This window comes from Astyanax mexicanus, chromosome 6 (assembly GCF_023375975.1).
Source record: "Astyanax mexicanus isolate ESR-SI-001 chromosome 6, AstMex3_surface, whole genome shotgun sequence".
Taxonomy (NCBI): domain Eukaryota; kingdom Metazoa; phylum Chordata; class Actinopteri; order Characiformes; family Acestrorhamphidae; genus Astyanax; species Astyanax mexicanus.
The window spans coordinates 53,039,555-53,067,510 of record NC_064413.1 but is presented as its reverse complement, the minus strand read 5'-3'; the positions used below and the strand labels follow the sequence as shown (position 1 = coordinate 53,067,510).

Below are 27,956 nucleotides of genomic sequence, written 5' to 3'. Positions count from 1 at the left end.
ATTTTTCGGATGTTATAGAGTGCAAAGCGGCAATAAAATACTGTATTTTTTTTTCGCATTATAGGGTGCACTTTTCTCCAGCACCTACACTGGAACAGTGTTAGCATTAGCAGCTAACCAGTGCTAGTTTTTTTTACCGTTCAGAGGTAAGTGTAATCAATTGGTAGTCTGCTGCTAACCCCAGCTAGCCTGCTGCTAACCCCGGCTAGCATTGCTGGAGCAGCATTAGCATTACCTGCTAACTGCACTCTAAGCGCTAGCTCTTTTGCCATTCAGAGGTGAGTATTATCGATCTGTAGCCTGCTGCTAATTCTGGCTAGCACTGCTGGAGCAGCATTAGCATTACTCACTAACCACACTCCAATCACTAGCTCTTTCACTGTTTAGAGGTAAGTATATCGGCCTGTAGCCTTCTGCTAACCCCGGCTAGCGTTGCTGGAGCAGCATTAGCATTACCCGCTAACTGCACTCTAAGCACTAGCTCTTTTGCCATTCAGAGGTGAGTATATTGGCCTGTAGCCTTCTGCTAATCCTGGCTAGCACTGCTGGAGCAGCATTAGCATTGCCTTCTTAGAACACCAGAACACTCAGGGATCCTCAGTGTAGTGCTGTTGGGCAGTATTTGTGTCCTGGTAGTTCTAGCGGTTAGCAGCTAATGCTAATGCTGCTGCACCCAGCCTTAGTGAAAATCTGGAAATTTAAGCTTACTGTAAACAAATAGAAAGGGCTTTACTCACCCTTACTCACAGTTTTCAGGAGAGAAATCTGTGTAGATTAACATTCATCACTCATTTAACTTTAAAATAAAATGTTTTTACAGTTTTGTTGACCTAGCTTAGCTTAGCTTTACAGGTCTTGCTGCTGGATTAGAAAATAAACATGGCAACCCCTGTTCCTTACTAGTGTTGCATGATATGCAGTATAATCCAGTGCGCCTTATGTATGGAGATAGATCAGAAAATAGACATTTATTGAGAGTTCACCATATAATCTAGTGTGCATTATAGTGAGAAAAATACAGTATATTTTACTGCACATGTTCTCCTATATTAGCTGTATCAGGCGGTTGGTGGTATACCTTTGTGCAGACTCCTGTGGTAGCCTGACACAGGGTCAGGATGGAGATGTTCTGGGCCCTGTTTAACCAGTTCACCGCCAGCTTTGTGCTCGTGGCCCATTTCACCATCGTAACGTAGTACTCCCTGAGGAACAAGCAGAATGTTTATTTACACCATTAATCCTCAGCTGCAGCCCGGGATAACCCAGCTCAGTGTTTTCCTGCTCTAACACACCTGATTCAGCTCATTACAGGCCTGATAACTGCCTAATAAACTCAACCGGGGTGTTAAGCTCTGATTGGTACATTTACATTCAGACCGCAAGCAGATACTGACATCCAGAGTTGCATACGCAACCTGTAGAAACCAAACTGGCAGTCTGAACTGTGTATTTGAGCTTTATATACTTTACACTGAGAGCCGGCTTGCACCAAGCAGCTTGATTGAAGGTTTGTCCGTGTGTCTTTGCTATCGTAATGACGGGAAAAGTACACCTTGTGAGACTCAAAATGCCTAAAAGGCTTGTACTAATTCTCTTAATTAATCATGGGTGTGTTTTGGGCGCAACATTCAATAAACCCCTCAGTTGTCCCTTGCTATTCCCTTTAAGAGCCAGGAGTGCTCTGCCTTTGGCAGATTGCTATTTTAACTGTGCAGCGCTTCTAAGCAGAAGAAACTGATCTACTCGTTTACGAAGTGAAAATGAGTGAGTAGCTCATTTACAAGAACAAAAGTTTGCACAAAGAGTTTATGCACAGTTTTGTATCCACATGTTGCCAAGATAGCAATGAATGTTTGACCATTGTCCTCTGTCTAGGTTAGCATTAGCAGCATTAGCATGGTTCTCACCCTATTCTCTGGTCCTCTGGTCTCTTCATCTCGATGGTGTGTAGGGGGCCGTTTAGATTGACCACATATAGAGAGATGACTGGGTTCTCCTCACCCGCCTGGTAGAAGAACAGAGCAGAACTTTAGAATAACTGTATCCCGTCACAATGCCTCAGATAAAAAAAATGGTAGAATACTTTACTTTAGGGTAGTGGTACTCTCTGCCGGTTGGGTATGGTGATCCGGTGAATATGGGCAGCTCCATTCTGGGCACCAGCGTGTCGTTGATGGTGGCGTAGGCGAGCCTGGCACCGTCTGGAGACCACCAGTGAGCGATATGAGACTGGAAGATCTCCTCTGTTGGAAAGAAAACAATTTTTTTCGGTATATTTGATTTATAACTATTATTACCTATCATCCATTATTAATACCGGAACTCAATGATTATCTAGTGGAGGAATGCCATCAAATCCTCTCAGCCCAACTTGGATTCCACAGCAATTGCTTAGGAACTTAGCAATTTCATAGGAACCACCTGGGATGCAACAGCAACCAATCAGCAACACCACAGCAACCACCTGGAATAGCAATAGCACAGCAACCAACTCACAACAACAGTGCCACATCAGCCACCACTTCAGCCACTTAGCAACCCCATAGAAACCACTTAGTAACAGTAAACCTAGCAACACCATAGCAAGATGGAAAAACATTTAAAACAGTGGCTTAATTTTGCTAAGCAAATCAGAGCAATTACCTGATATACAAAGCCACTTAGCAACTTCATAGGAACCACCTGGGATGTAATAGCAACCACATTGCAACACCACAGCAACCATCTGGAATAGCAATAGCAAAGCATCAACTTAGGAACACTACAGCAACCAATTTTGATGCCACAGCAACCACTTAGCAACTTCCTAGGAACCACCTGGGTTAAAATAGCAGCCACTTAGCAACACCATTGCAACCACCTGCAGATTTTCTATAGAAGGGCTATGCAAATAAAGTCATATTTAAACGGTAACCAAACACCCTGATTTTAGAAGGAGGGTTGGGAACACCTGGAGAGGGAAACAAGGGGGCGGGGTTACAAATGAGACACAAGGTAACACCGATGACAGGGCGGGGCTTACGCGGAGACAAGACAATTACACAGGGCTACAGTGAGACAAATACAATACAAATATAAACTCGATAAGGTAAATCTGACCAGATACTGTTTTATATTTTAACATTAAAATAGGAAAAAACTGTTACAATAAAATTATAGGAAAAAAGTGGGCGTGGCTAAATAAGGCAGATAGTGATGTGATGAACCCCCTGCTCTCCAGACTGCAGAGGAAAAAAGTAATTTCTGAACAGTTGGAGCTGCTCACCCTTTCACCAGACTGGAAACACACTGATCACCACATTCACACTCAGCTCATCACACACTCTCACCTCAGCCCGAGCTCTATAGTGTGTGTGTGTGTGTGTGTGTGTGTGTGTGTGTGTGTGTGAGAGAGAGAGAGAGAGAGAGAGCATTTTCCTGGTGAATATAATGATGCTGAGTCCCAGTATAGCGTCAGAGTGACACTATGTAAATAGAGACACTCCATCTACAGCTCTGCCACGGCCTCCACCGCAAACAGTGCTACACACACACACACACACACACACACACACACACTAAAGCATTGTATCATTTTCCGAGAAGCGCACACAATCAGATTACAAATTTCTCCCTAAGCTAAATCGATTCCAGTGTCGTTCCCTGAGGAAAACCTGCACACAGGAGGATTCATGTAATAGAAATATACAGAATAAATCTGTCCTGCTCTCTCTCTCTCTCTCTCTCTCTCACACACTTTTGTATGAATGCAAACACACACACACACACTGTATATGCACTGATGCTCTATACGAAAGCTGTATTTGAGGATATATATCGACTGTAATGCTATGTTGTCCGCTGACTGAACCACACTGAATTAAATTAGCAGCATATAAAAATAAACACTTTAGAAAATTAGATTTTAGACACATTTTGGAGATATCGCAGATTCTGATTAGGGCAGTGAATTGATTTCTCAATTATTATACTGGTTTCTCAATTATAGCAGCTTCTCAATTTAAAACATATATTTTAAATGATGTTTTCAATCAATAAAGGAGAACTCCGGTGTAAAATGGACTTTTGTTGTAGTAAAACATGATAAAAAGTACTTAAATTTGTTGAATATCCCACCTCCGTTCTCCTGCAGCTTTCTGAGAGCCAGTAATTTTGTGCTCATTAAACCCGAATTGATCAACAATTTGATTTGTTACTTTGCTGTATTGTGATTATCACACCATAGCTTTCTATAAAATAAAAATAGCATTAAAAACAGTTGCCTACGGAATCACAGGCCATTTTCTTAAGCTTGGGCAGATAATCTAAACTCTGTAAGAATAAGATAGGACCAGTAATGTACAGTACAGTTGGTGTATGAGCTTGTGGACGGCTGCTGACAGGCTGAAAACCCTGACAAGTTAAAAGTCTCTGTGGGGAATTGAGTGCAAAGCTTTGGAGCTGACTCTTGATTTCCAAATGCCTGGAAATCAGAGCAGTGATTCCCTTGCAACCGTCTCCAAGGCCTAGCTCTCTCTCTCTCTCTCTCTCTCTCTCTCTCTCTCTCTCACACACACACACACACACACACACAGTACTCTGTGTATCATTGGCTTCAGTTTAGTAGGGCTGTATCTACTCTACTGATGCACTATGTTATGCAGACATCCGTACTGTGTAAAATAATAAATTCATTAATAATTTAGATTTGTCTGATATCTGAAACGAATATCTTCCCCAGGAAAGGAAGAGCAAGAGTTTCCTCTGTTGTACAGGATACGTTAATCAGAGTTACCTGTGTGTGTGTGTGTGACATGAAGAGAGAGGGGGGCTCGCTGTGTGTGTGTGTGTGAGAGGTGGAGAGAAAGTGGGGCTTGCTGTGTGTGTGTGTGACTGTGTGTGTGTTGAACTCGAGTGCTAGTTTTAGCCTATTAGCTTGTTAGCTCACTAGCCGTGGTTGCAGTCGACAGTTCCAGTAATAAAGCGACGACTGTAAACATCTTTCTCGTCCGTCCTTTCAACTCATCCAGCCTGACGCTACAATATCTTTTACTAAAGGACAATTACAAAATAGTAAGGCACAGTGTCTTGGATAAGTAACTTTTTAATCTGATTACTGGATTACTTGGAAATAGTAATGCTTTAGATTACTCATTACTGAAAAAATGGTCAGATTAGAGTAACGTGTTACTGACATCACTGGCTGAGACCATAGACTGTGTATAGCTGGACAGAGCATCGTCTCTCAAAAGTGAAGCCACCACAGGTCGGGCGCCCCCTGCTGTTCGGTTTCAGAAAGCCGTGTAACCCCACCCATTCCCATAGGTTTCAATGGCAAAACAGACAACTTTCAATCACGTTTTTTTCTAATATACTGTAATTCTACCTCCATTATTTAAATACAGCAGCTAGTGTAACCTCTGCTTATATTGTCAAATTTTTATATCCCCACATAATTTGTTTTTTAAAACGTTATTCAGCTCTATTCAAAAAAGGTGTGGTTATTGTAAAAGGGCTGGTTATGGGCGGGACCAATAGCAGACCCTCAGCTCCGCTCCGCCCCGCTCTGCAGCCTGTGACCTCGAGGCAGCCCTCAGGGGCAGGGCTATTTAAATTAGTAGGCTGTCTCTCCACAGTCTTTCTCCCTCCTCTGGGCTCTACTGCGCTCTACAGACTCGGGTGTCAGAATCGCCAACATGGCGGAAGATTTTGGCTTCATTTTCATTGAATGAATGGGAACAACAGCGACACGACGTCCATCTTTTTTTTACAGTCTCTGGCTGAGACGAACAATAAAGCAGAATTACACTAAAAAACATCAGAAAACATTATTAAATACAGTCATTGTACTAAACCAGCATGCATATTAATAATCTAATAATCAGGGGGATTAAACAATGTGCAGGACACACTGTTTGAACACTAGACCACTGGGAATTCTCCCAACTCATTCTGGATGGTCCTACAGGTACACAAACCCACACAAACACGCACAAACACACACAAACACACACAAACACTGCTTTTTTTCAAAGTAGCCAAAACCCCAGAGAGCCCATATGTTGAATGCTGATTTTCAGCATAACCCCATTCACATCAAATCCAATTAAACCCTTAAAGAACGTCCGCACTGCCGAGAACCCCCCGCTATTGTTTCAGCTTCTAAACACCCAAACAGAGCCGCAGAAAGAGCGGAGAGATAAGACACTCTGCCCTAATGAGAAACTTCAGCCATCTCCCGCACACACTGCTGCTAACGCCGTCCGTCACACTGATTAGATTCATCAGGGAAATAACAGCCCTCCAACAAACCATTAGCAGCTTAATTAGCTGGAGTCCGTTCTGCCGCTCGCGCTGTGGAGGGGGCCCTCGTGTGTGTTCACCACCCACGGCAGTGACACACACACACACACACACACAGACACACGCAAAGCAGCGGTTCACATCCTGCGCTGCTCATTAGCCCTGCGTGACCTTCGCTGAAATAAACACACTTTTACAGCGAGGGTCACGCAGGGGTGAACCGGAGTCTAGGATACAAATTTGTTTGGATTTCCTGAACCATGACTTACAATCATAAAGCTTAAACCAGCTGTTTAGTACCGTATTTGTATATATATATGTGTGTGTGTGTGTGTGTGTGTGTGTGTGTGTGTGTGTGTGTGTGTGAGAGAGAACATGAGGTCAGCCGAGACCACTAGCTATGGCTAAATTGGCCATTTCCACAAAGCAAAATTGAAAAACATCCAGGACTTTTTGGCTCTTTTTTTATCTCTTCTTAATAATAATCCATTACTAATTCATTCATCTATTTATTATATTTTTCTTACATTGTAAATGAATACTGAAGTCATTCAGACTATGAAAGTGTTAAACAAACTTAAATACTCTGTGAAGAAGTATTTATGTGCTCCTATCTGGGGAGCTGCTAACTTGTAGTTTCTGAGGCTGGTAAGTCTGATGAATTTATCCTGGGGTGGTCCTGATGAGTGCCAGTTTCCTCATTATAACATTTTTGATGGTCTTTGCGGTGACTGCACTTGAGGATACTTTCAAAGTTCTTGAAATTGATTTTCTGACAGATTGACTGACCTTCATTTCTTAAAGTATTGTTTTCTTTATTTAGTTGAGTAGTTGTTGCTTCTCATAATCTGGATTCGAACATTACTCAAATATTCACTATTCACTGTATACCTGTAACTCTACCTCTTCACTACTTTACTTTAACTGATGCTCTCAAACACTTTATTAAGAGACAAGAAATTCAAGTCATTAACTCTTGATGAGTTCAGCACAGCTGTTAACTGAAAGCCTGAATTCCATAAAACTGACTGAGAAAATCCAGCAGAGATGTGCAAAACTGTCTCTATCTAAGCCAGAGATGCTATTCTGAAGAATTTAAAATATATCTAAAATATTTTGTTTTGTTGAACATTTTTTTGTTTGCTAAATGACTCCATAAAGTGGTACCTTTGTATGTTTTCTTTCATAGTTTGGATGACTTTAGTATAAATCGACAATTTAAAATAATGAAAAAACACTGAAATGAAAATATACAGATATGATTTCTTTGCTTTTTTTTACAATCAGTGATGGTTTGGAGAGTCATGTCTGTCATCTGCTGGTGTTGATCCACTGTGTTTTATTATCAAGTCTAAAGTCAGTGCAGTTTTGTTTTCCCACAAAATCTTACAGCACTTCATGCTTCTCTCTGCTACTGACAACTTTTATGGAGATGTGGATTTCATTTTCCAGCAGGACTTGGCACACTGCCCACACTGCCAAAAGTACCAATTGGTCTTATATAATATTCTAATTTTCTGAGACACTGATTTTTGGGTTTTCATTGGCTGTAAGCATCATAATCATCAACAATAAAATAAATCAACTCTTAAAATTGATCACTCTGTGTTTAATACATCTATATAATATATGAGTTTTACATTTTGAGCTGAATTACTGAAATAAAGTAACTAACTAATATATTGATATTCTGTGTATATGGTTTAACACTTGATGAATTTCTCTGAAATAAGCCTGTGATGATAAGAGGGGTCTATCCAGAACTCAGAGAGCCCAGAAACAGCTGCCAACTCAACACAGTGTGAGAGCACTAGTGCTGCCACTAATAGAGCACTCCTGCCTCTGCTGCTGCTCTCAACTGTGCTCTCTCGCCCCCTCTCTCTCTCTCTCTCTCTCTCTCTCTCACTCTCTCTCTCTCTCTCTCTCTCTCTCTCCCTCTCTCTCTCTTTCTCTCTCGTCTAATTGGACTGAGTTATGAGAGCAGCAGTGAGGGATTCTTCTTGCTGGGGCTATTTTTTGTGTGATTAGAAATTTGTTCTGACCATTACTGTGACCAAAGCCTTTTCAGATCTGTTTAGATCCGTGGTTCTCAAACTGTGGTATGGGCACCGTCAGTGGCACTTGAGGCATCCCAAAATCCACTTTTTCTTGTTCTTTGTGAAATACTACAGTTGTTTATGATGCTGCACATGAAACTCTTCCTCAATCTTTATTGTCTGCAGCAGCTAGTAAAAGAAAATATTCAGGAAAACGGGTCGATCAGGAAAAGCACTGTGTCTACCTGTGAATTAGTATTTATGGCCCCGCCCACCTTGGCTCGGAACCGCCCACAGAAAGAGCTGAAGCCAGGCAGCGACGCCATTTCATCAGATAGGAGCTAAATAACAGCGCTAGGAACAGCATGGCAGTTCACTCCTGTGTTATTTGTGCGAATAACACATCAGTGTTTATATACTTTACCCAGTAATTCAGAGCTAAGAAACAAATTGGTTAGAATTTATGAGTCTATGGAGGAACACCACCAGCCAAGTACAATTGAGATAGGTATTGAGGTAGGTGTATGTTTAGAATAGTTCTGTTTACACTAGTTAAAAGTAAAAATCGACTCCGTTTTGTTCCAACCGCCTGGGTGGCTCTTTCTTTTTTTTTTTACTTTCTGGACCTGGACTTCCCACCTCTCTGTGTAAGTAACTATAGGTTTAAATAGGATCTCCGGTGGATTTGGTGTTTTACAGAGACTCTAAGACTAGGTCAGTGGCTGAACTGCATTTAGCAGGGCATTATTACACATGTTGTAAAGTAACGTTTGACATTGCAAAGACCGTTATTAGTGTAAAAATGTCTTTATTTTAAAACATTTCTAACTGTTGTCCGTCTCACTGGTATCGCAGTGCTGTTAGCCAATTAGAGGCGATATGTTTGCATGTATGAACATTCATGAGCAAGAGCCGAAATCCTATTGGCAGTGTGGGCAGTGTGCCAAGTCCTGCTGGAAAATGAAATCCACATCTTTATAAAACTCTGCGCTGACTTTAGACTTGATAATAAAACACAGTGGATCAACACCAGCAGATGACAGACATGACTCTCCAAACCATCACTGATCATCAGTAAATTTTACATTTCATTTGTAAATCAAGGGAGCAGAGTCTGGAGGAAGAGTGGAGAGACACACAGTCCAAGCTGCTCGAGGTCTAGTGTGAAGTTTCCACCAATCAGTGATGGTTTGGAGAGACATGTCATTTGCTGCTGTTTATCCACTGTGTTTTATTATCAAGATACTGCCTGGTCTTTTGTTTTATTTATATTGTAGTACTTTAATTAATAATATTCCCAAACAAGAAAGCATTCTGTCTGTCTGTCTGTCACGGATGACCCAGGCAGGGAGACGAGGAGGCGGACACAAGTGCAGGTAGGGTGAAAATAAATAATAATTTAATAAATAAATAACAAGAAAACAAGGAACAAGTAACATGAAACAAAGATACACAAATAACCAATAACCAAAACAAATAAGGGGTTAACGATAACAAAACAGGGAGACTAAAGAAACAAACGAGTAACTGAAACAAGACTAAAATAACTAAACAGAACAAGGAGAACCAAATAATAAAATAAACCAAATACTAACAAACAAGGAACTAAAACAAGACGGGATTAACTAAACTGGGCAAGGGAGAAAAGAAGCAAAATAAACAAGGAGCTAGAAGTAAAACGAGATAAACACTGAACTAGGAAACGGGATATGAAAACACAGAGAAACGCTGAGAGACAAAACAACAGAGGAAGGTGCAAAGACCGACGGAGGACAAGGTGGCAGAGGAGGGCTATTTATAGTAACATAAAACACACTAGAATTGGAAACACCTGGGGAAGGGGCGGAGCTACAAATGAGAAACACATGGTGGAAATCTACTGACAGGAGACACAGAGAGGAGGCACAGGTCACGTGGGGAAGACACACAGAGACACGAGACAGGGCTAAGACGTGACACTGTCTCTCTTTCTGCCTGTGTAAACCTCTACCCTTTATTATGTCTGTCTGTCTCTCTTTCTGTCTGTTGTCCTGGTCTGCTCCTGGGCTTTAATTGCCCAGGTGATCAGTCATAGCCCGTTCCTCTGCAGGCTCGTTTGTGCTGGTGTGACTGTATGATATGTGAATTATTCATTTTCTGTGTGGTTCTCTAACTGAAGCAGAGTCGTGATCCTGGTGAAGAAGGAAGGAGAGGTGGACTAATGCATGCAGAGAAAAGCAAATTTCCACAAAGGTAAAGAGGACAAGAAAATGCCAAACACACAAAGGGCACTGAGCTCACAATGGAAAAAAAATACGGGAGGAAACTAACATGACAGGCTGTATATTTATTGTAATTCATACAGTTCTGTGTTTAAAACAGACTCAAGTTTACATTAGATACTTTCTTTATTTCTTTATAGGTCAGCAGAGGGAAGAACAGAGTTTCAGAAGAACTGTATTATTATATTTGGTTTGTATATTTCAGAACGTGGCAGCAAACACTCCCAAATGACATATTTTATATAAAAGACTGAGTAAAATATAATTAAAATGTTGCTGCTTCGGTTTGTAAACACAATTAACAATTAAGATAGGTAGGTGTATGTTTAGAACAGTCCTGTTTACACTAGTTAAAAATAAAAATCCAACAAAACCCTGTAGTGGATTTTTACTTTCTGGACCTGAACTACCCACCTCTGTGTGTTTATATAGGATCTCCGGTGGATTTAACTTTTTAAAGAGACTTAAGTTTACAAAATACGGTTTGTAAAAGTATTTCCGGGATACTGAGCGCACCTTAATGTAAGCCGCACCCACTAATTTAAAAAAAGAAACAAGAATTGGTACATACATACAGGATACACCTGACTATAAGTCACAGTTGTCCATGTTATGTAACATGATATACAGGGGTTGGACAATGAACCTGAAACACCTGTCATTTTAGTGTGAGAGGTTTCATGGGTAAATTGGAGCAGCCTGGTGTTCAATCTTCATTAATTGCACATTGCACCAGTAAGAGCAGAGTGTGAAGGTTCAATTAGCAGGGTAAGAGCACAATTCTGCTCTAAATATTGCAATGCACACAACATTATGGGAGACATACCAGAGTTCAAAAGAGGACAAACTGTTGGTGCACGTCTTGCTGGAGCATCTGTGACCAAGACAGCAAGTCTTTATGATGCATCAAGAGCCACGGTATCCAGGGGAATGTCAGCATACCACCAAGAAGGACCAACCACATCCAACAGGATTAACTGTGGACGCTGTAAGAGGAAGCTGTCTGAAAGGGATGTTCGGGTGCTAACCCGGATTGTATCCAAAAAAACATAAAACCACGGCTGATCAAATCACGCAGAATTCAATGTGCACCTCAACTCTCCTGTTTCCACCAGAACTGTCCGTCACCACGATAAATTATTGTGCTCTAAAACCAGGGGTTTCAGTTTCATTCTCCAATATATATATATATATTTACACAGTAAGATGTTACACAGAAACATTTAATTTAACATTTAATGTTCACTCCATGAATCCACATGTGTTCCTGTATAGCTTTAATGTCTTCAATATTACATGTATAATGTAAAAAAATATATAAAAAGAAAGAGAACACATCGAATGAGAAGAGGTGTGCCCAGACTTTTGACTGGTACTGTATGTGGATAAATACATTAGCACAGTATGTGCTGTGTGTTAGGTAATAAATACAATCAAAATGTTATTAATAAATACTGCTGAATATGAAATACTGCTTTTCTCATTATTAGACGCTAGAAGAGTGTGTGAGTGAGTGTGAGTGTTGGTATGAGTGTGAGTGGGTGGCTATTCCTGCTTTATCTGAAGGAATAAGTATATTTTTCTCTATTATTGTTGTTTTTTTATCCATAGAGAAAGATTGAAACCCATCTCTCTCCTCCACCTCCCTCCATCCGTCTCCAGCAGGGCCAGAGCAGAGATTCCTCATTTCAGCTGAGGAGTTTATAGTCTTTCTGCCTTTGTGTTTTCTGCACTATGAGCCTGGGAGATTTCTCTGGAAAAAGCAGTGAATCTGAATACAGCTCACTGCCCACAGTTCCAGTCCATTTACACTGAGAGAGAGAGACGCTCTGATCATTACAGAGAGCTGCTAACTCCCAGCTACACTTCTTACTATTCAATCTACTTTATTCCAATATACTTAAAACATATTGAGAAATGTCTGAGTATGCTGTAAATATACTAACAGATTTATGTCCTTACCTAAAATACTGTATATTAAAAGTACATTAATATTATGCTTTCATCAATAAAGTGTATTTAAAAAATATATACTACTATGAACTACACTTTTTTATTTTAATGTAATTCCCCTTAGTGAAAAAAGTAGATTAAAGTATACTAAGCATTGTTCTGCTATAGTTCACTAAAATAACATTAGCTAAAATGCCGGTGCTTCGTGTTTAATCAACATTACCTAAGCACTGTTAATGTATTACCTCATTAATGTCGTATTCATGGTAACTAATGCATTAATTCATGTTAGTTAGTCAACACTTCATGTAAAGTGTTACCGATAAAACTTTAAATAATTTAAAAAGTGCTTTTTATATTTACTTAGTTTATCTTTGTCTGATATTAAAGTTTAAGAAAAATACTTTTACACATTGCTGTATAAATCCCATATTATACAGTATTTTTTTTTACTGTGTTTTGGAAAAACACACCCAAACTGGACTGAACTGGACGTTTTAAATGCAGGTCTGAGTTAGCGAGTTTACAGTGGTGTGAAAAAGTGCCCCCTTCCTGATTTCTTGATTTCCTGATTTTTGGCATGTTTGTCACACTTAAATATTTTGGAAAAATTAAACAAATTTAAATATTAGTCAAAGACAACACAGGTAACACAAAATGCTATTTTTAAATAAAGGTGTTTATTTTTAAGGGAGAAAAAAATCTAAACCTACACGACCCTGTGTGAAAAAGTGATTGCCCCCTAAACCTAATAGCTGGTCGGGCCACCCTTAGCAGCAACAACTGCAACCAAGCGTTTGCGAAAACTTGCAATGAGTCTTTTACAGCGCTGTGGAGGAATTCTGGCTCCACTCATCTTTACAGAATTGTTGTAATTCAGCCACACTGGAGGGTTTTCCAGCACGAACGGCCTTTTTAAGGTCACGCCACAGCATCTCAATCAGATTTAGGTCAGGACTTTGACTAGGCCACTCCAAAATCTTCACTTTGTTTTTCTTCAGCCAATCAGAGGTGGATTTGCTGGTTTGTTTTGGATCATTGTCCTGCTGCAGAACCCAAGTTGGTTTCAGCTTGAGGTCACGAACAGATAGTCGGACATCATTCTCCTTCAGGATCTTTGGGTAGACAGAAGAATTCATAGATCTGTTTATCACAGCAAGTCTTCCAGGTCCCGACGCAGCAAAACAGCCCCAGACTATCATCAAACCATCACACTACCACCACCATGTTTTACTGTTGGTATAATGTTCATTATCTGGAATGCAGTATTTCTTTTAAGCCAGATGTACTGGCACACATGCCTTCCAAAGAGTTCAACTTTTGTCTCATCGGTCCACAGAATGTTTTTCCAAAAGTCTTGGTGTTCTGGAAAAGTAGAAAAACTGAAACGAGCTTTAATGTTGTTTTTGCTCAGCAGTGGTTTTCGTCAAGGAACTCTGTGCCATGTCGGCCATTTTTGCCCGGTCTCTTTCTGATGGTGGAGGCATGAACACTGACCTTAACTGAGGCAAGTGAGGCCTGCAGTTCTTGTTGGATGTTGTTGTCGGTCTTTTGTGACCTCTTGGATGAGACGTCGCTGCTCTTTTGCGGTAATTTTGGGCGGCCGGCCACTCCTGGGAAGGTTCACCACTGTTTCATGTCTTCGTCATTTGTGGACAACGGCTCTCACTGTGGTTCGCTGGATTCCCAAAGCTTTGGAAACGACTTTATAACCCTTTGCAGACTGATAGATCTCAGTTACCTTCTTTCTTAATTGTTCCTACATGATGTGTAGCGTTTAAGGATCTTTTGGTGGAGATCTTTCACTTTGTCAGGCAGGTTCTTGTTTAAGTGATGTCTTGATTGAGAACAGGTGTGGCAATATTCAGAACAGGCCTGGGTGTGGCTAGAGACAGTGTACTCAGGTGTTAGAAACCACAGTGACGGTATGTTTTAACAAGGGGGCGATCACTTTTTCACACAGGGACATGTAGGTCTGGATTTTTTCTCCCTTAATAATAAAAAACTTTCATTTAAAAATAGCATTTTGTGTTTACCTGTGTTGTCTTTTACTAATATTTAAATTGGTTTGAGGTTCTGACACATTTAAGTGTGACAAACAAGCAAAAAAAATCATAAAATCAGGAAATCAGGAAATGAGGAGTGGGGAAAACACTTTTTCACACCACTGTAAATCAGGTCTTCATGTTTAAGGATCAGAAGTGAAAAGTAATGAATTACATTTTCTCAAGTTACTGTAATTGAGTAGATTTTTTGAGTAATTTGTAATTTTAGAGTAGTTTTTAAAATAGGTAATTTTACTTTTACTCAAGTACATTTTGACACAAGTAATTAACTTTGCTACATTGGAAAACTCCCAATTACTGAGTAAAAAAAAATACTGGGAAAAAAAAATTATCTGAATTAAAAAAAAAATTGGCACGGATAGAGCTGTCAGCTCTCAAAACTTCCACATCAAACCTGTGAAAGCATGTGGTGATAAATATTTTTATCATTAAACAATCTGCTTAAATGTAAAAAAAAATGTAAATAGCAGTTAAAGCACAGCAATGGCAAGTTAAAAAATAATAATAATAATAATGAACTGTAAAATTATAAAATTACAGTTTATAGTCACCTATATTACCATAACTTTTTATTGGTAAAGAAAAAAAATGGATCATTAAAAACCTATAACACTGATTTTATGGGGTAGTCTGAACAAATACTGCCTGAAAGATCCAAATTATTGTGTGGAATAATAGATAATTAAAAACGATTTAATTTATGATTTGTTTTTAATTTTTTACATCAAGTAATTAAAAGTAACTATGTAACTTTTACTCAAAGTACATTTTAAATTGAGTACTTTTTTTACTTTTACTCGAGTAGATTTTTAGATGGGTACTTTTACTTTTACTTGAGTAGAATTTTAGCAAGTAAAAGTTAAGGTACTTTTACTTTTAATTAAAATTTTTCAGTACTTTTTCCACCTCTGTTAAGGATGCAGTAAGCATGTGTGCTAAACGCCTCAGTCTGGTGTGGATGTACACCTTGTTGTTGTAATTTCAGTCGCTGTTAAAGGATTTAAGTTAAACTGTTTGTGTGATCAGGGGAATTAGCAGGATTAGCCTGTGGGGGCGGCAAAGGGAAACAGTATGTATTAGCATACATTAACCTTTCTCCAAACCTGTCAGCACCCATTTAGAATGAGCTGCAGCTCCACAGGGAATCTTCCAGCAGCTAAACCTCGCCCACGAAGCCTTCAGAGCCCCCCGTTACCCAGGACCAGGGCCTTCCCTCATCAGCATTCAGCAGGCTGGGATTACGCTGTGATTTATTAATCATTAGTGTAACTACAGAAACTCAAAACCTCAACCTGCCCAAACAGTGACGCAAAAACTGGCAACCCGGTGGCGAGAAAGTTTCCACTAAAGTAGGGTGGAAGTTTTAGAGTGATGGGAGGCTGCTGGGTCTGGCGAACAGGTGAGAGCTCAAAGCTGAAGAGTGCACTGGCTCATAATGCAAGTTTTTAACCCAGAAAGCTCTGAAGTTTGTACTGCTGTTTTTTTTTTTTTTTTTCACTTTCACTTTTTTAAGTTTCTTTGATTTTACCAAATTGAAAACCTAATTTTTGCACCAGGAGTAAAGGCATAAAGTTATCCAAAAGCAGTGTGTAAGACTGGTGGAGGAGAACATGATGCCAAGATGCATGAAAACTGTGATTAAAAACCAGGGTTATTTATATCACCAAATTATGATTTCATTTCAGCCATTTCTCATTTTCTGTAAAAAAATGCTCTAAATGACAAAAATATTTTTATTTGGAATTTGAGAGAAGTGTTGTCTGTAGTTTATAGACTAAAACAACAATGTTAATTGACCTCATATATACACCTATAAATAGCAAAATCAGAGAAACTGATTCAGAAACTGAAGTTGTCTCTTAATTTGGCTCACTATGATCTTCTTCAGTATCTTTCTATGGGAAAACACTTAAGATATGACACTTTGATGCAGTGTAAAGTAGTCAGTGTACAGCTTGTGTAACAATAAAGTAACTCAACACACAGCCAATTATATTTAAACCACTGGCAACAGAATTGAGTACCGTATTTTTCGCACCGTAAGGCGCACATAAAATCATTTAATTCTCCCAAAAATCGTAATCCAGTACGCCTTATGTATGAATTCTACCAGTCAGGTATTAAGGAGCAGTAAAGCCACTCTGCTGAAGTACAGTGTTATACAGCATTAGCTGCTAAATGCACTAACCGTAACTCTTTTGCCATTCAGAGGGGAGTATTATCGGCCTGTAGCCTGCTGTTAACCCCGGCTAGCACTGCTGGAGCAGCAATAGCATTACCCACTAACTGTGCGTAGAGAGAGAGTGTATCGGATGGAGGTCTGCGTTTTTACTGTGTTAAAACAAGCTACGTAAGACGAACCGCTAGCTCACCGGAACTCAGGGTTCATAAACATAGCACTGTCAGGCAACGTTAGCATTAGCAATAAGCTGCAATTGATAATATTGCTACACCCAGCTTTAGTGAAAATTTGGAAATCTAATCTTACTGTAAATAAACGGAAGCATTTTACTCACCCAAAAAAGAGTTTTCAGGATAGAAATCTGTGTAGATTAACATTCAGTGCTCGTTTGACTTTAAAATATATATATATATATTTTTTTTAATTACAGTTTTGTTTACTCAACCTGGTTTAGCTTCACGGGTCTCAACACCCAGCAGCGAGACCTGCTGAATTAGAAGGAAAACATGGCAACACCCCTGTTCCTTACTAGTGTCGCATAATGCTCCTTATAATCCAGTGCACCTTATGTATGAAAATAGACCAGAAAATAGACGTTTAGTCTTATAGTGCGAAAAATACGTTACACTGAGCACTGCATGCTGTCCTCCCACTTCTTTAACCTCTGCAGCAATGCTGGCAGTACATATGCATCTATTTTATTAAAATGTTGAACATTTGGACTCTGGACTTCTTTGGTTGGCTCTGAGGAGACCTGTTCTGAGTGGAATCCGTCCTGGAAAACTTATTTATGACCTTGGCCTGGTGCTGTTTCTCAGTTTTAGGATGTTTTTTTTTTATTTTCTTATCCTGCATTTTTACTGGCAGGTGACAATTTGCTCATGTTGTCCTATGCTTGCCTCTTGTTTGTGTTTTAGGATGTACATGCTGTTGTGAGTGGGCGTGTACCGTGTGGGCGGTTAGCAAATTAGCCATTCATCCCCGGCTGGTGTTGGCTTAGGGCCCCCAAATACCTTGAAACGGCCCTGTTTGTTGAGCCTTTCTTACAAAATAAAGTTTGATGTTTGGTAAGAAGTGAAATTTGCATATTAAAATCGCTTACCTTCGTACAGCCAGTCACTCAGCCCGTTAAATATCACTCCCTCTTTGCCGGTGGAAACCAGGCGGATGGAGCGGTTCTCCACAGTGGCTCGGTAGTAGATATTATTCTCAAATATGAAAATCTGAAACAAGATAAGAAAGAAAAAGAATGTAGTCTTTTAAAGTTTTAAGACAAAGAGGAATAATAAACAGTTTACTAAATAAATAAAAAAAAAAATACTTTAGGAAATGAAGATCAGTCCATCCGAAACATTTCAAGAACTTGCAGTCACAAAGACTGTCAAAAACGTTACGATGGAACTGGCCCTCATCAGGACCGCCACAGAAAGAGAAAGAAAGAGAAAGAGTTTCCTCTGTTGTACAGGATAAGTTCTAACAGTCTCTAACAGCTTGTTTGGTTTGTTTAACACTTTCAAGTTACTACATGATTCCTTATGTGTTCCTTCATATTCTGGATTACTTCACTATTTATTTACTATGTAGGAAAACATAAATAGATACATACAAGGGGTTGGACAATGAAACTGAAACAGCTGGTTTTAGAGCACAATAATTTACTGTGGTGACGGACAGTTCTGGTGGAAACAGGAGAGTTGAGGTGCACATTGAATTCTGCCGTGATTTGATCAGCCGTGGTTTTATGTTTTTTGGATACAATCCGGGTTAGCACCCGAACATCCCTTTCAGACAGCTTCCTCTTACAGCGTCCACAGTTAATCCTGTTGGATGTGGTTGGTCCTTCTTGGTGGTATGCTGACATTACCCTGGATACCGTGGCTCTTGATGCATCACAAAGACTTGCTGTCTTGGTCACAGATGCTCCAGCAAGACGTGCGCCAACAATTTGTCCTCTTTTGAACTCTGGTATGTCTCCCATAATGTTGTGTACATTGCAATATTTAGAGCAGAACTGTGCTCTTACTCTGCTAATTGAACCTTCACACTCTGCTCTTACTGGTGCAATGTGCAATTAATGAAGATTGAACACCAGGCTGCTCCAATTTACCCATGAATCCTCCCACACTAAAATGAGACAGGTGTTTCAGTTTCATTGTCCAACCCCTGAAGTTTAGTATTGGATAGTGATGCAGGTTCACAGTTCCATGCATTAAACTCTCTTTACTCTAATAACTATATAACTATTCCAAGATAAACATAGTTTTCCATTCTGGAGCTCTTTTAAGTAGAGAAAATTATAGAAAAAAAAAACCTAGCTACAAACTAGCTATGAATACTTTAAAGTACTGCTATAAGTCGCTCTGGATAAGGGCGTCTGCTAAATGCCTTAAATGTAAATGAAAATGTAAAAAAACCTGAATGTTTTTCAATTTCCAACCAAGAAAAGATGTGTCCAAACTTTTAAATGGCATTTGTACATTTTTACCTACTTCTAATATTTGAATGCATCAAAAAATCTTTAGTTCTTTTTTTTTTAATATGACCCTGATTACTTTTCAATCTATGTTTATACCAAAATAAAGAAATAAAGAGTCTCTGTTGTTTCTGTTGTTGTTTGTGCCTTTAGGACTGATGTAATGTAAATGAGCTTTCTCCTGACTGGCCGAGTTGTTTGTTGCCTCATTCTAAAAGCAGTGCAGGTTGAAACGCTTGAGATACAGATATGAAAATTAATGAGCCGTAAAAAAAAAAAATCTGGCGCGTTCAGAAACCAAACCCCTGTAGAGGAGTCCGGCGGCGGCGTTCCTGAGAGAAAACTTCAGTGATTTTAACATGAAAACTCCGGTGACTGCTGCTGCTGCTCTCTGAGACTAAAATACAGGGCTAATTGGTGTTGAATTATTTAGTTCAACAACTATGCAAATGAAGGTCATGTCCAAAAAAGTCCATTTGAGATCTTAGATCTATTATAAAAGCAAGTCCATCAGTTTTTGCTTCATTGGCTCCATATATACATGTAAGCGTTCAGTGCTTGGACCCCAGAGATTACAGAGCCACTTCTAACTTAAATTTTATAGTTGTTTTAACGGTTTATAGAAATGTACAAAATGATGAGTTTCTTTGATTTTACCAAATTGAAACCCTCTGGAATATAATCAAGAGGAAGATGGATGATCACAAGCCATCAAACCACCAAACTGAACTGCTTGAATGTTTGCACCAGGAGTAAAGTAGCATAAAGTTATCCAAAAGCAGTGTGTAAGACTGGTGGAGGAAAACATACCAAGATGCATAAAAACTGTGATTAAAAACAATGTTATTCCACCAAATATTCATTTCTGAACTCTTAAAACTTTATGAATATGAACTTGTTTTCTTTTTGCATTATTTGAGGTCTGATAGCTCTGCATCTTTTTTGTTATTTCAGCCATTTCTCATTTTCTGTAAATAAATGCTCTAAATGACTTATATTAATATTTTTATTTGGAATTTGGGAGAAATGTTGTCTGTAGTTTATAGAATAAAACAACAATGTTTATTTTACTCAAACATAAACCTATAAATAGCAAAATCAGAGAAACTGATTCAGAAACTGAAATTGAAATATTTTTTTCCAGAGCTGAATATGACATGACTCCCAAACCATCACTGATTGGTGGAAACTTCACACTAGACCTCGAGCAGTTTGGACTGTGTGTCTCTCCACTCTTCCTCCAGACTCTGCTCCCTTGATTTACAAATAAAATGTAAAATTGACTGATGATCAGTGATGGTTTGGAGAGTCATGTCTGTCATCTGCTGGTGTTGATCCACTGTGTTTTATTATCAAGTCTAAAGTCAGTGCAGTTTTATTTTCCCACAAAATCTTACAGCACTTCATGCTTCCCTCTGATACTGACGACGTTTATGGAGATGTGGATTTCATTTTCCAGCAGGACTTGGCACACTGCCCACACTGACAAAAGTACAAATTGGTCTTATATAATTGGTCAAATAATTGTCAAATCTTAGCGTTTGTCTGTCTTGTGTTTTTAAACACATGGCCTTGTTTTCTAATTATCCTCATTTGTAACCCCGCCCCCTCGTTACTTTCCCAGTGGTTCCCTGTCCGTGCCTGTGTATAAGTACCTCATGTGTTTCATTGATCTCTGTCACGCTTTTTATTTGACCCTATCTGGATGGGTTTTTTGATCACTGTTTGTGGAGCCACTGACCTGCCGTTGTTTGTTTATTTCACTTCTTTGTTTCTTTATACCTGTTTATACCCGTCATTAGTTCATCATCTTTGTTTGTCTTAGTGTTTATTTCTTTGTCTCAGTGTTTGTTTTTGCAATGTCTAAAAATAAAACCAACTTGCATGTGCATTCTGCCTCCAATATGTTACAAAAAGCACAACAGAGAACAAAGAAGCATATGGGGTATTTATACACAGGCACAGACAAGGGACACCTGGGGGAGTAACGAGGGGGCAGGGTTACAGATAAGACAGGCGGTGCTAAGGCTGGGAGACTATAATAACATAAAAAAGGCCATGTGCTTAAAGAGCACATGGCTGGGAACACCAGACAGGAAAACAGAGGACAGGAGCACATGGGACCAACACAAGACAGGCAACACAGGCTAAGGTGTGATATTAATTTTCTGAGACACACTATGCTTCCCTCTGCTGACAACTTTTATGGAGATGTGGATTTCATTTTCCAGCAGGATTTGGCACACTGCCCACACTGCCAAAAGCACCAATAGGTCTTATATAATATTCTAATTTTCTGAGGTTTTTAATGGCTGTAAACCATAATCACCAACAATAAAAGGCATATACACTTAAAATAGATCACTTTGTGTGTTTAATACATCTATATAATATATGAGATTCACATTTTGAACTGAATTACTGAAATTAAAGCTACTTATAAATTATGTTTTATTTTTTTTTTTTGAGATGCACAGTGGTACAGTTGGAACATTTAATGATATTAAAATTCTTTATCAAACCATTATTTCATTATTTCATGTGTCGTTTTTTTTCTTTTTACGTTTTCCATGCTCTGTCTCTTTAAGTGTAACAGCAGCAGGCTGTAGTGCAGAGGAGAGGCTGGTGCTGATAATGCAGCTGCTATTGACAGCACAATGCCTATTGATAGGTGCTGGGCTCAGGAGGAGCAGCTGTAATGCCACATTGAACTCTAATCCTCCTCTAAACTCACTGCTGTACTGAATCCACACTTATCAGAGAGAGAGAGCCGGACACACAGCCAGTCCACCGCCTCTAAATCCCCCCCCCCCAGCTGCACACACACACACACACACACACACACACACACACACACACACCGCAGCTCTTTACAATATCCTGAGTGCTGGTTATCCACTTTATTCTGCATCAAGACAAGCAGAGGATGTGTTTGTTTAATTTGTGCTGTGAGTGCTAGAGACCCACTTAGTCCACTTTAATAAAAGTACTGTAAGTGCTCTATCAAAAAAAGTGAGTTGAGTAGAAGTTGAATGTAGGCCAGTCACAATAATTACATTATCATTCTAATTCTATTTTTTATCTATTTTTATATTTGATGTACTCTTATTTTAATAATTACATGTAGCTAATATTTTCTATGTCATGTCAATCACTGATTTTGTAAATGCTCAGCTACACTAATAATGAGGGTTGTCCTCAATGTACTTCCGAGTCAAAATAAAGGTTGATTGATTGGTTGGTTGGTTGGTTGGTTGATTGTTTGGTTGATTGTTTAGTTGATTGATTGATTGATTGATTGGTTGGAGGATTGGTTGGTTGATTGGTTGGTTGGTTGGTTGATTGATTAATTGATTGGTTGGTTGGTTGCTTGTTTGGTGGAGTGATTGATTGGTTGGTTGGTTGATTGTTTGGTTGGTTGATTGGTTGGTTGATTGGTTGATTGTTTGGTTGATTGATTGGTTGGTTGGTTGGTTGGTTGGATGTTTTGTTGGTTGGTTGGTTGATTGGTTGGTTGGTTGGTTGGATGTTTTGTTGGTTGGTTGGTTGATTGGTTGGTTGGTTGATTGATTAATTGATTGGTTGGTTGGTTGCTTGTTTGGTGGATTGATTGATTGGTTGGTTGGTTGATTGGTTGGTTGGTTGATTGTTTGGTTGATTGTTTGGTTGATTGATTGGTTGGTTGGTTGGTTGGATGTTTTGTTGGTTGGTTGGTTGGTTGATTGGTTGGTTGGTTGGTTGGTTGGTTGGTTGGATGTTTTGTTGGTTGGTTGGTTGGTTGATTGGTTGGTTGGTTGATTGATTAATTGATTGATTGGTTGGTTGATTGGTTGTTTAGTTGATTGATTGATTGATTAATTGATTGACCACAGCATACCAGAAAACACCCTGCAAAAATGAGATGTTCTAAACTACTTGTTTAAAACATTACAGTCTGTTTCTTGTTAAAGTCTCTCAGACTCGAGCACAATCACACTCTGAAAGCATTTATTCTGTACGTTTTCTCCTCTGTCTGACCAAAAGGGCAAAGATAATATGCATAAAGCAAGGGCTCTAAAAGTGAATGTAGCAATTTAGCACACACTCATTAAAGCTAAGCTAATTCCCTCCAAGATATGAAACTGCCTGTACCGTCAAACTCTCGCATATTTCATATCCACTTAATGTAAAAGGCATCTGCGAGGCAGGGTCGCCACCGAGCTTCATTTATTCACCTCAGTCAACAGAGAGGAAACAGATTTAACACCGGCTGCAGCCGGCCCCTCCAGCGCCACACTTTTATAAATTAAATGTAAAATGCTTTTTTAACACTTTGACTCGTTGCTGGTTATGTAAATGATTTCTGGAGGCAGTGCTTTTTATAGGTGATATACACTCGCTGGCAAAATGAACAATTAAGCAATCAGCAGGTTCTGAGCTCCTCAATAATGAAATTCAAGGTTAATGTTATAATGGGACGTTTTATTAAAAAAAAACACTCTCTTTATATACAGTATTTCATTACAAATTCCCATCGGCAATGATTCTTAGAGAGTTTAGGGTGGAGTTACATTTAAAATATACACCTAAGATTACATTACGCTAAAACTTTCTGTCTGTCAATCATTAAAGCTCCTATATATTTACTATATATTCTATTCTATATTTTAAATGAATAGTGAAGTCATCCAGACTATGAAGGAACAACATAATGAATCATGTAGTAACTTAAAAACAGTGTTAAACAAACCAAAATACTGTAGTTTCTGAGGCTGGTAACCCTGATGAACTTATCCTGTACAACAGAGGAACTCTTGCTCTTCCTTTCCTGAGGTGGTCCTGATGAGTGCCAGTTTCATCATAACAACATTTTTAATGGTCTTTTGCAGTGACTGCACTTCAGGATACTTTTGAACTGATTATCGACTGATGCTCTCAAACACATAAAGAGGCAAGAAATTAAAGTAATTTACTCTTGATGAGTTCAGCACAGCTGTTAACTGAAAGCCTGAATTCCAGGTGATTCTACCTCATAAAGCTGACTGAGAAAATTCAGCCAAGACGTGCAAAACCTCTACATAGTTTGAATAAAACCCACTGATTTTAAAGTGCGTCCAAACTTTTGACTTGTACTGTAGATTACTGCAAACTTCTGGGATGAAATAGCAGCTGTCTAGCAATAACTCCGCAACACCATAACAACCACCTCAGATACCATAGCACCTCTTAAATAACAACAGCAAGCCATATTAGCTATAGCAAACACCACATGCAATATCCAAGCACAACCACCATAGCAAAAAAAACCTTTTAAAAAATATAGCAGGCATGTACAGTATATCATACTAACCATTTAATAATACCACAGTGACCACCTGGCAATAATACCACCAGCAAGTTATAAAACAATAGCTGTCACACATTTGTGATATTACACTTACTATCTACAGCAGCAACCCCACATCATATTACCTACCTATTGACATAACTGCAACAACTTGGGATATCATAACAACCACCTAGTAAACGAGCAGGTCAGTTTCCTTTGCTAGACACGTCCAGGTAGCTGCACCGTTAAAATAGCAATCCACAGAGTCAGAGTTCACCTGGCTCTTAAAGGGAATGTCGAGTGACACTCTGATTGTTTCATTGCATGTTACACCCAAAATTAACCACACGCATGATTAATTAAGATAATTAGTACAGGCCTTTTAAGCGATTCGAGCTGCGTAAGGTGTACTTTTCCCGTCATTACGATAGCAAAGACACTCTGACACGAATATTAGTTCATTATGTATCGATTTATCTATTAAAAGTTGTAGATGGGTTTCTCATAAATAGCTATAAATATATGAGTTTGAGGTTATAAAAAGGTAAGGATGCTTAAATTTAAAATATAGGACACCACTCTAAAAGTGACTGTCCTACTTCACACACACACACACACACACACACACTGTGACGCACACTCACTCTGCATGTGATAACCGAGCTGAAGAGCCCTTCTGTGAATGTGAAGGCTTATTTTGGTAGGACATCTGCTTGAAAAACACAGTGTGTGTGTGTGTGTGTGTGTGTGTGTGTGTATCGTGCTTTTAAACCCCTGAGATTAGTTTCAGAGAGGGATTGAACGCGTGACTCACTCCTTTCTGAATTTAGAGTCCAGCTCCACCTCTCTTCTCTATGCTTTAACATCTCTATCTCTGAGCATTACACAAACACACACACATTCAGCGGCTTCCAAAAGTATTCATACCCCTTGATCTTTCTCACATTTCACAAACTCACAGATCGAGCAAGAAGAGCACTGTTCAGAGAAGTAGCCAAGAGGCCCATGGTCACTCTGGAGGAGCTGCAGAGATCCATAGAGATTTACCTTCCAGCAAGACAATGACCCTAAACATACAGATACACCCATAGAGCTCACAGATCTTTTGATACTTATGTGAACAATACTGAGAGCTGGAGGTAATTTAGAGTCTGTAGCTGTTTTATACTGTTTAATACTTATTTTTACTTTTTAGTCCTTGTTTTAGTTCATTTTTTATGTATCTTTTATTTTTCTTTTATTTGCTGAACCATGCTTTCTTATTAGGATTGGTTATATTATTATATTGTTTTATTACTTTTTAATAGCGTTAGCTTCATTTGAGTTTTTTTATCGATTTTGCCTTTTTTTTGTCTTTTGACTTTTTTATAGTTTTATCGATTAAATCTTAATTACTTTATTATTTTCATTTTTTATCATTTACACTTAATTTGACTTTCTTTTTAATATTTATGAGCTTCTTATTTTTCTCTGTGTTTTTACCCAGGATGGTACAAAAATAAATCATAATTCTTTTATTTTAATCCCTGCTATGTAATGGCTCAATGTGGTTTAACATAAAGGTTAATTGATCAATCATTTAGATTTAATAAGAGTTTTATAAATACAGCTCTGGAATACATTAAGAGACCACTTCAGTTTCTGAATCAGTTTTTCTGATTTTGCTATTTATAGGTTTATGTTTGAGTAAAATGAACATTGTTGTTTTATTCTATAAACTACAGACAACATTTCTCCCAAATTCCAAATAAATTTTTTGATTTATTTAGAGCATTTATTTTTAAAAAATGAGAAATAACTGAAATAACAATTTTTTTTTTTCATTTTTCAGACCTCAAATAATTAAGAGAAACAAGTTCATATTAATAAAGTTTTAAGAGTTCAGAAATCAATATCTGGTGGAATAACCCTGGTGGTTTTTAATTACAGTTTTTGTTTTTATGCATCTCTGCATCATGTTCTCCTCCACCAGTCTTACACACTGCTTTTGAATAACTTTATGCTGCTTTACTCCTGGTGCAAAAATTCAAGCAGTTCAGTTTGGTGGTTTGATGGCTTGTGATCATCCATCTTCCTCTTGATTATATTCCAGAGGTTTTCAATTTGGTAAAATTAAAGAAAATCATCATTTTTAAGCATTTTTTCCAGAGCTGTATAATTATACATACAGAGCATCACTGCGCCCAGGTGATAGATAGTATTAGTGCGTCTGCATGTCGTTTTGCGTGTACATTTTAACATGTTTGCAAGTGTCTGTGTGTGTGTGTGAGTGTGTGAGTGTGTAATGAAGTTAGCTGCAGTGTGCGGGGAGCTGCAGAAGGTGTGGTAACAGGAAGTGACAGCACTAATCTGGGTTATTTCATGACTAATGACGGGACAGGCTGAGCCGTATCAATTCAGCAGCAGCTCTAATTAATTCACTGCTGAAATTACAGGTAATTAATTACACTGCACTGCTGGGAGAGATCCTTCACTGAGACACACACACACACACACACACACACACGCTATTATACACTGGGGTCCACTATTGTAGAGACACTGAGTCTCATCTCACACACAAACAAAAGAGTAATTAATGGAAAACTACAACAACAAAAACAGCAGCTAAAAAAGAAAAGGACTATGGTTCTCCTAAAGACTCCATTTCCCAGCATTCTCAGCCCTTGAACTACAAAGACTCGACTGAACAGGTGACTCTTCCTCCTTCTGATAGCTCATTTCCCACACCTGTTTGTATCAGTATAAATAGCCCTCTGTTTCCTCTGTTCCCTGCCGAGTATTATCTAGTTTTCTAGCTCTGTTTTGACACGTTTTCCTTGCTTTCTTGCTTTCTTTTTATCGACCCACTAACCTTCTGCATTCCTCTTCTATGATGCTTTTCCATTATCTTACTGCATGATGAAGGATCTCCCACTCAGTTTGGTTTCATCTTTCTTAACAGCTCTCACAATGTTTCAGACATGAACTGCTGTGCATTTTCTTGATCTATCTGTTTGATATCTGTTACTCAGTACACCAGTGATGACTTTCTTCTTCCAAACAGTTGTTCTGGTTATGGACAATATTTGTGCAACCGTTCTGATTGATTTTCCATCTTCTCTCAGCTTCACAGTTGCTTGTTTATACCTAAAGATGGCTCCTCTAACTACGAATGCACAGTCAGTACCAGAGGTGGAATGTAATTAATTACATTTACTCACATTACTGTAATTGAGTAGATTTTATGAGTAATTTGTAATTTTTAAAGAAGTTTTTAAAACACAAGTAATTTACTTAGCTAATTGTCTGAATTAAAAAAGAAATTGTTTTGTTCTCCATGGCAGCGCAGCTGAACTTCTCTATGCAGTGTTTATTAAGATTAGTGGGAGAGAAGCTGTGTAGTGTGGGGTCTG

General features: G+C 38.8%; 1 protein-coding gene across 3 annotated transcripts in view; it reads right to left on the bottom strand.

Moving 5' to 3' along the window:
• The window catches only part of dpp6a (dipeptidyl-peptidase 6a), a 615,874-nt gene that overhangs the window by 44,987 nt on the left and 542,931 nt on the right, over positions 1 to 27,956 (bottom strand). For all 3 annotated transcript variants that reach the window (XM_049480880.1, XM_049480881.1, XM_049480879.1), the window contains 4 exons: positions 17,883 to 18,003; positions 2,089 to 2,243; positions 1,908 to 2,005; positions 1,079 to 1,202 (listed from right to left, as the gene is read on the bottom strand). In XM_049480880.1, coding sequence (XP_049336837.1) covers positions 1,079 to 1,202; positions 1,908 to 2,005; positions 2,089 to 2,243; positions 17,883 to 18,003 — 498 coding nt within the window. The remainder of the gene's footprint in view (positions 1 to 1,078; positions 1,203 to 1,907; positions 2,006 to 2,088; positions 2,244 to 17,882; positions 18,004 to 27,956) is intronic.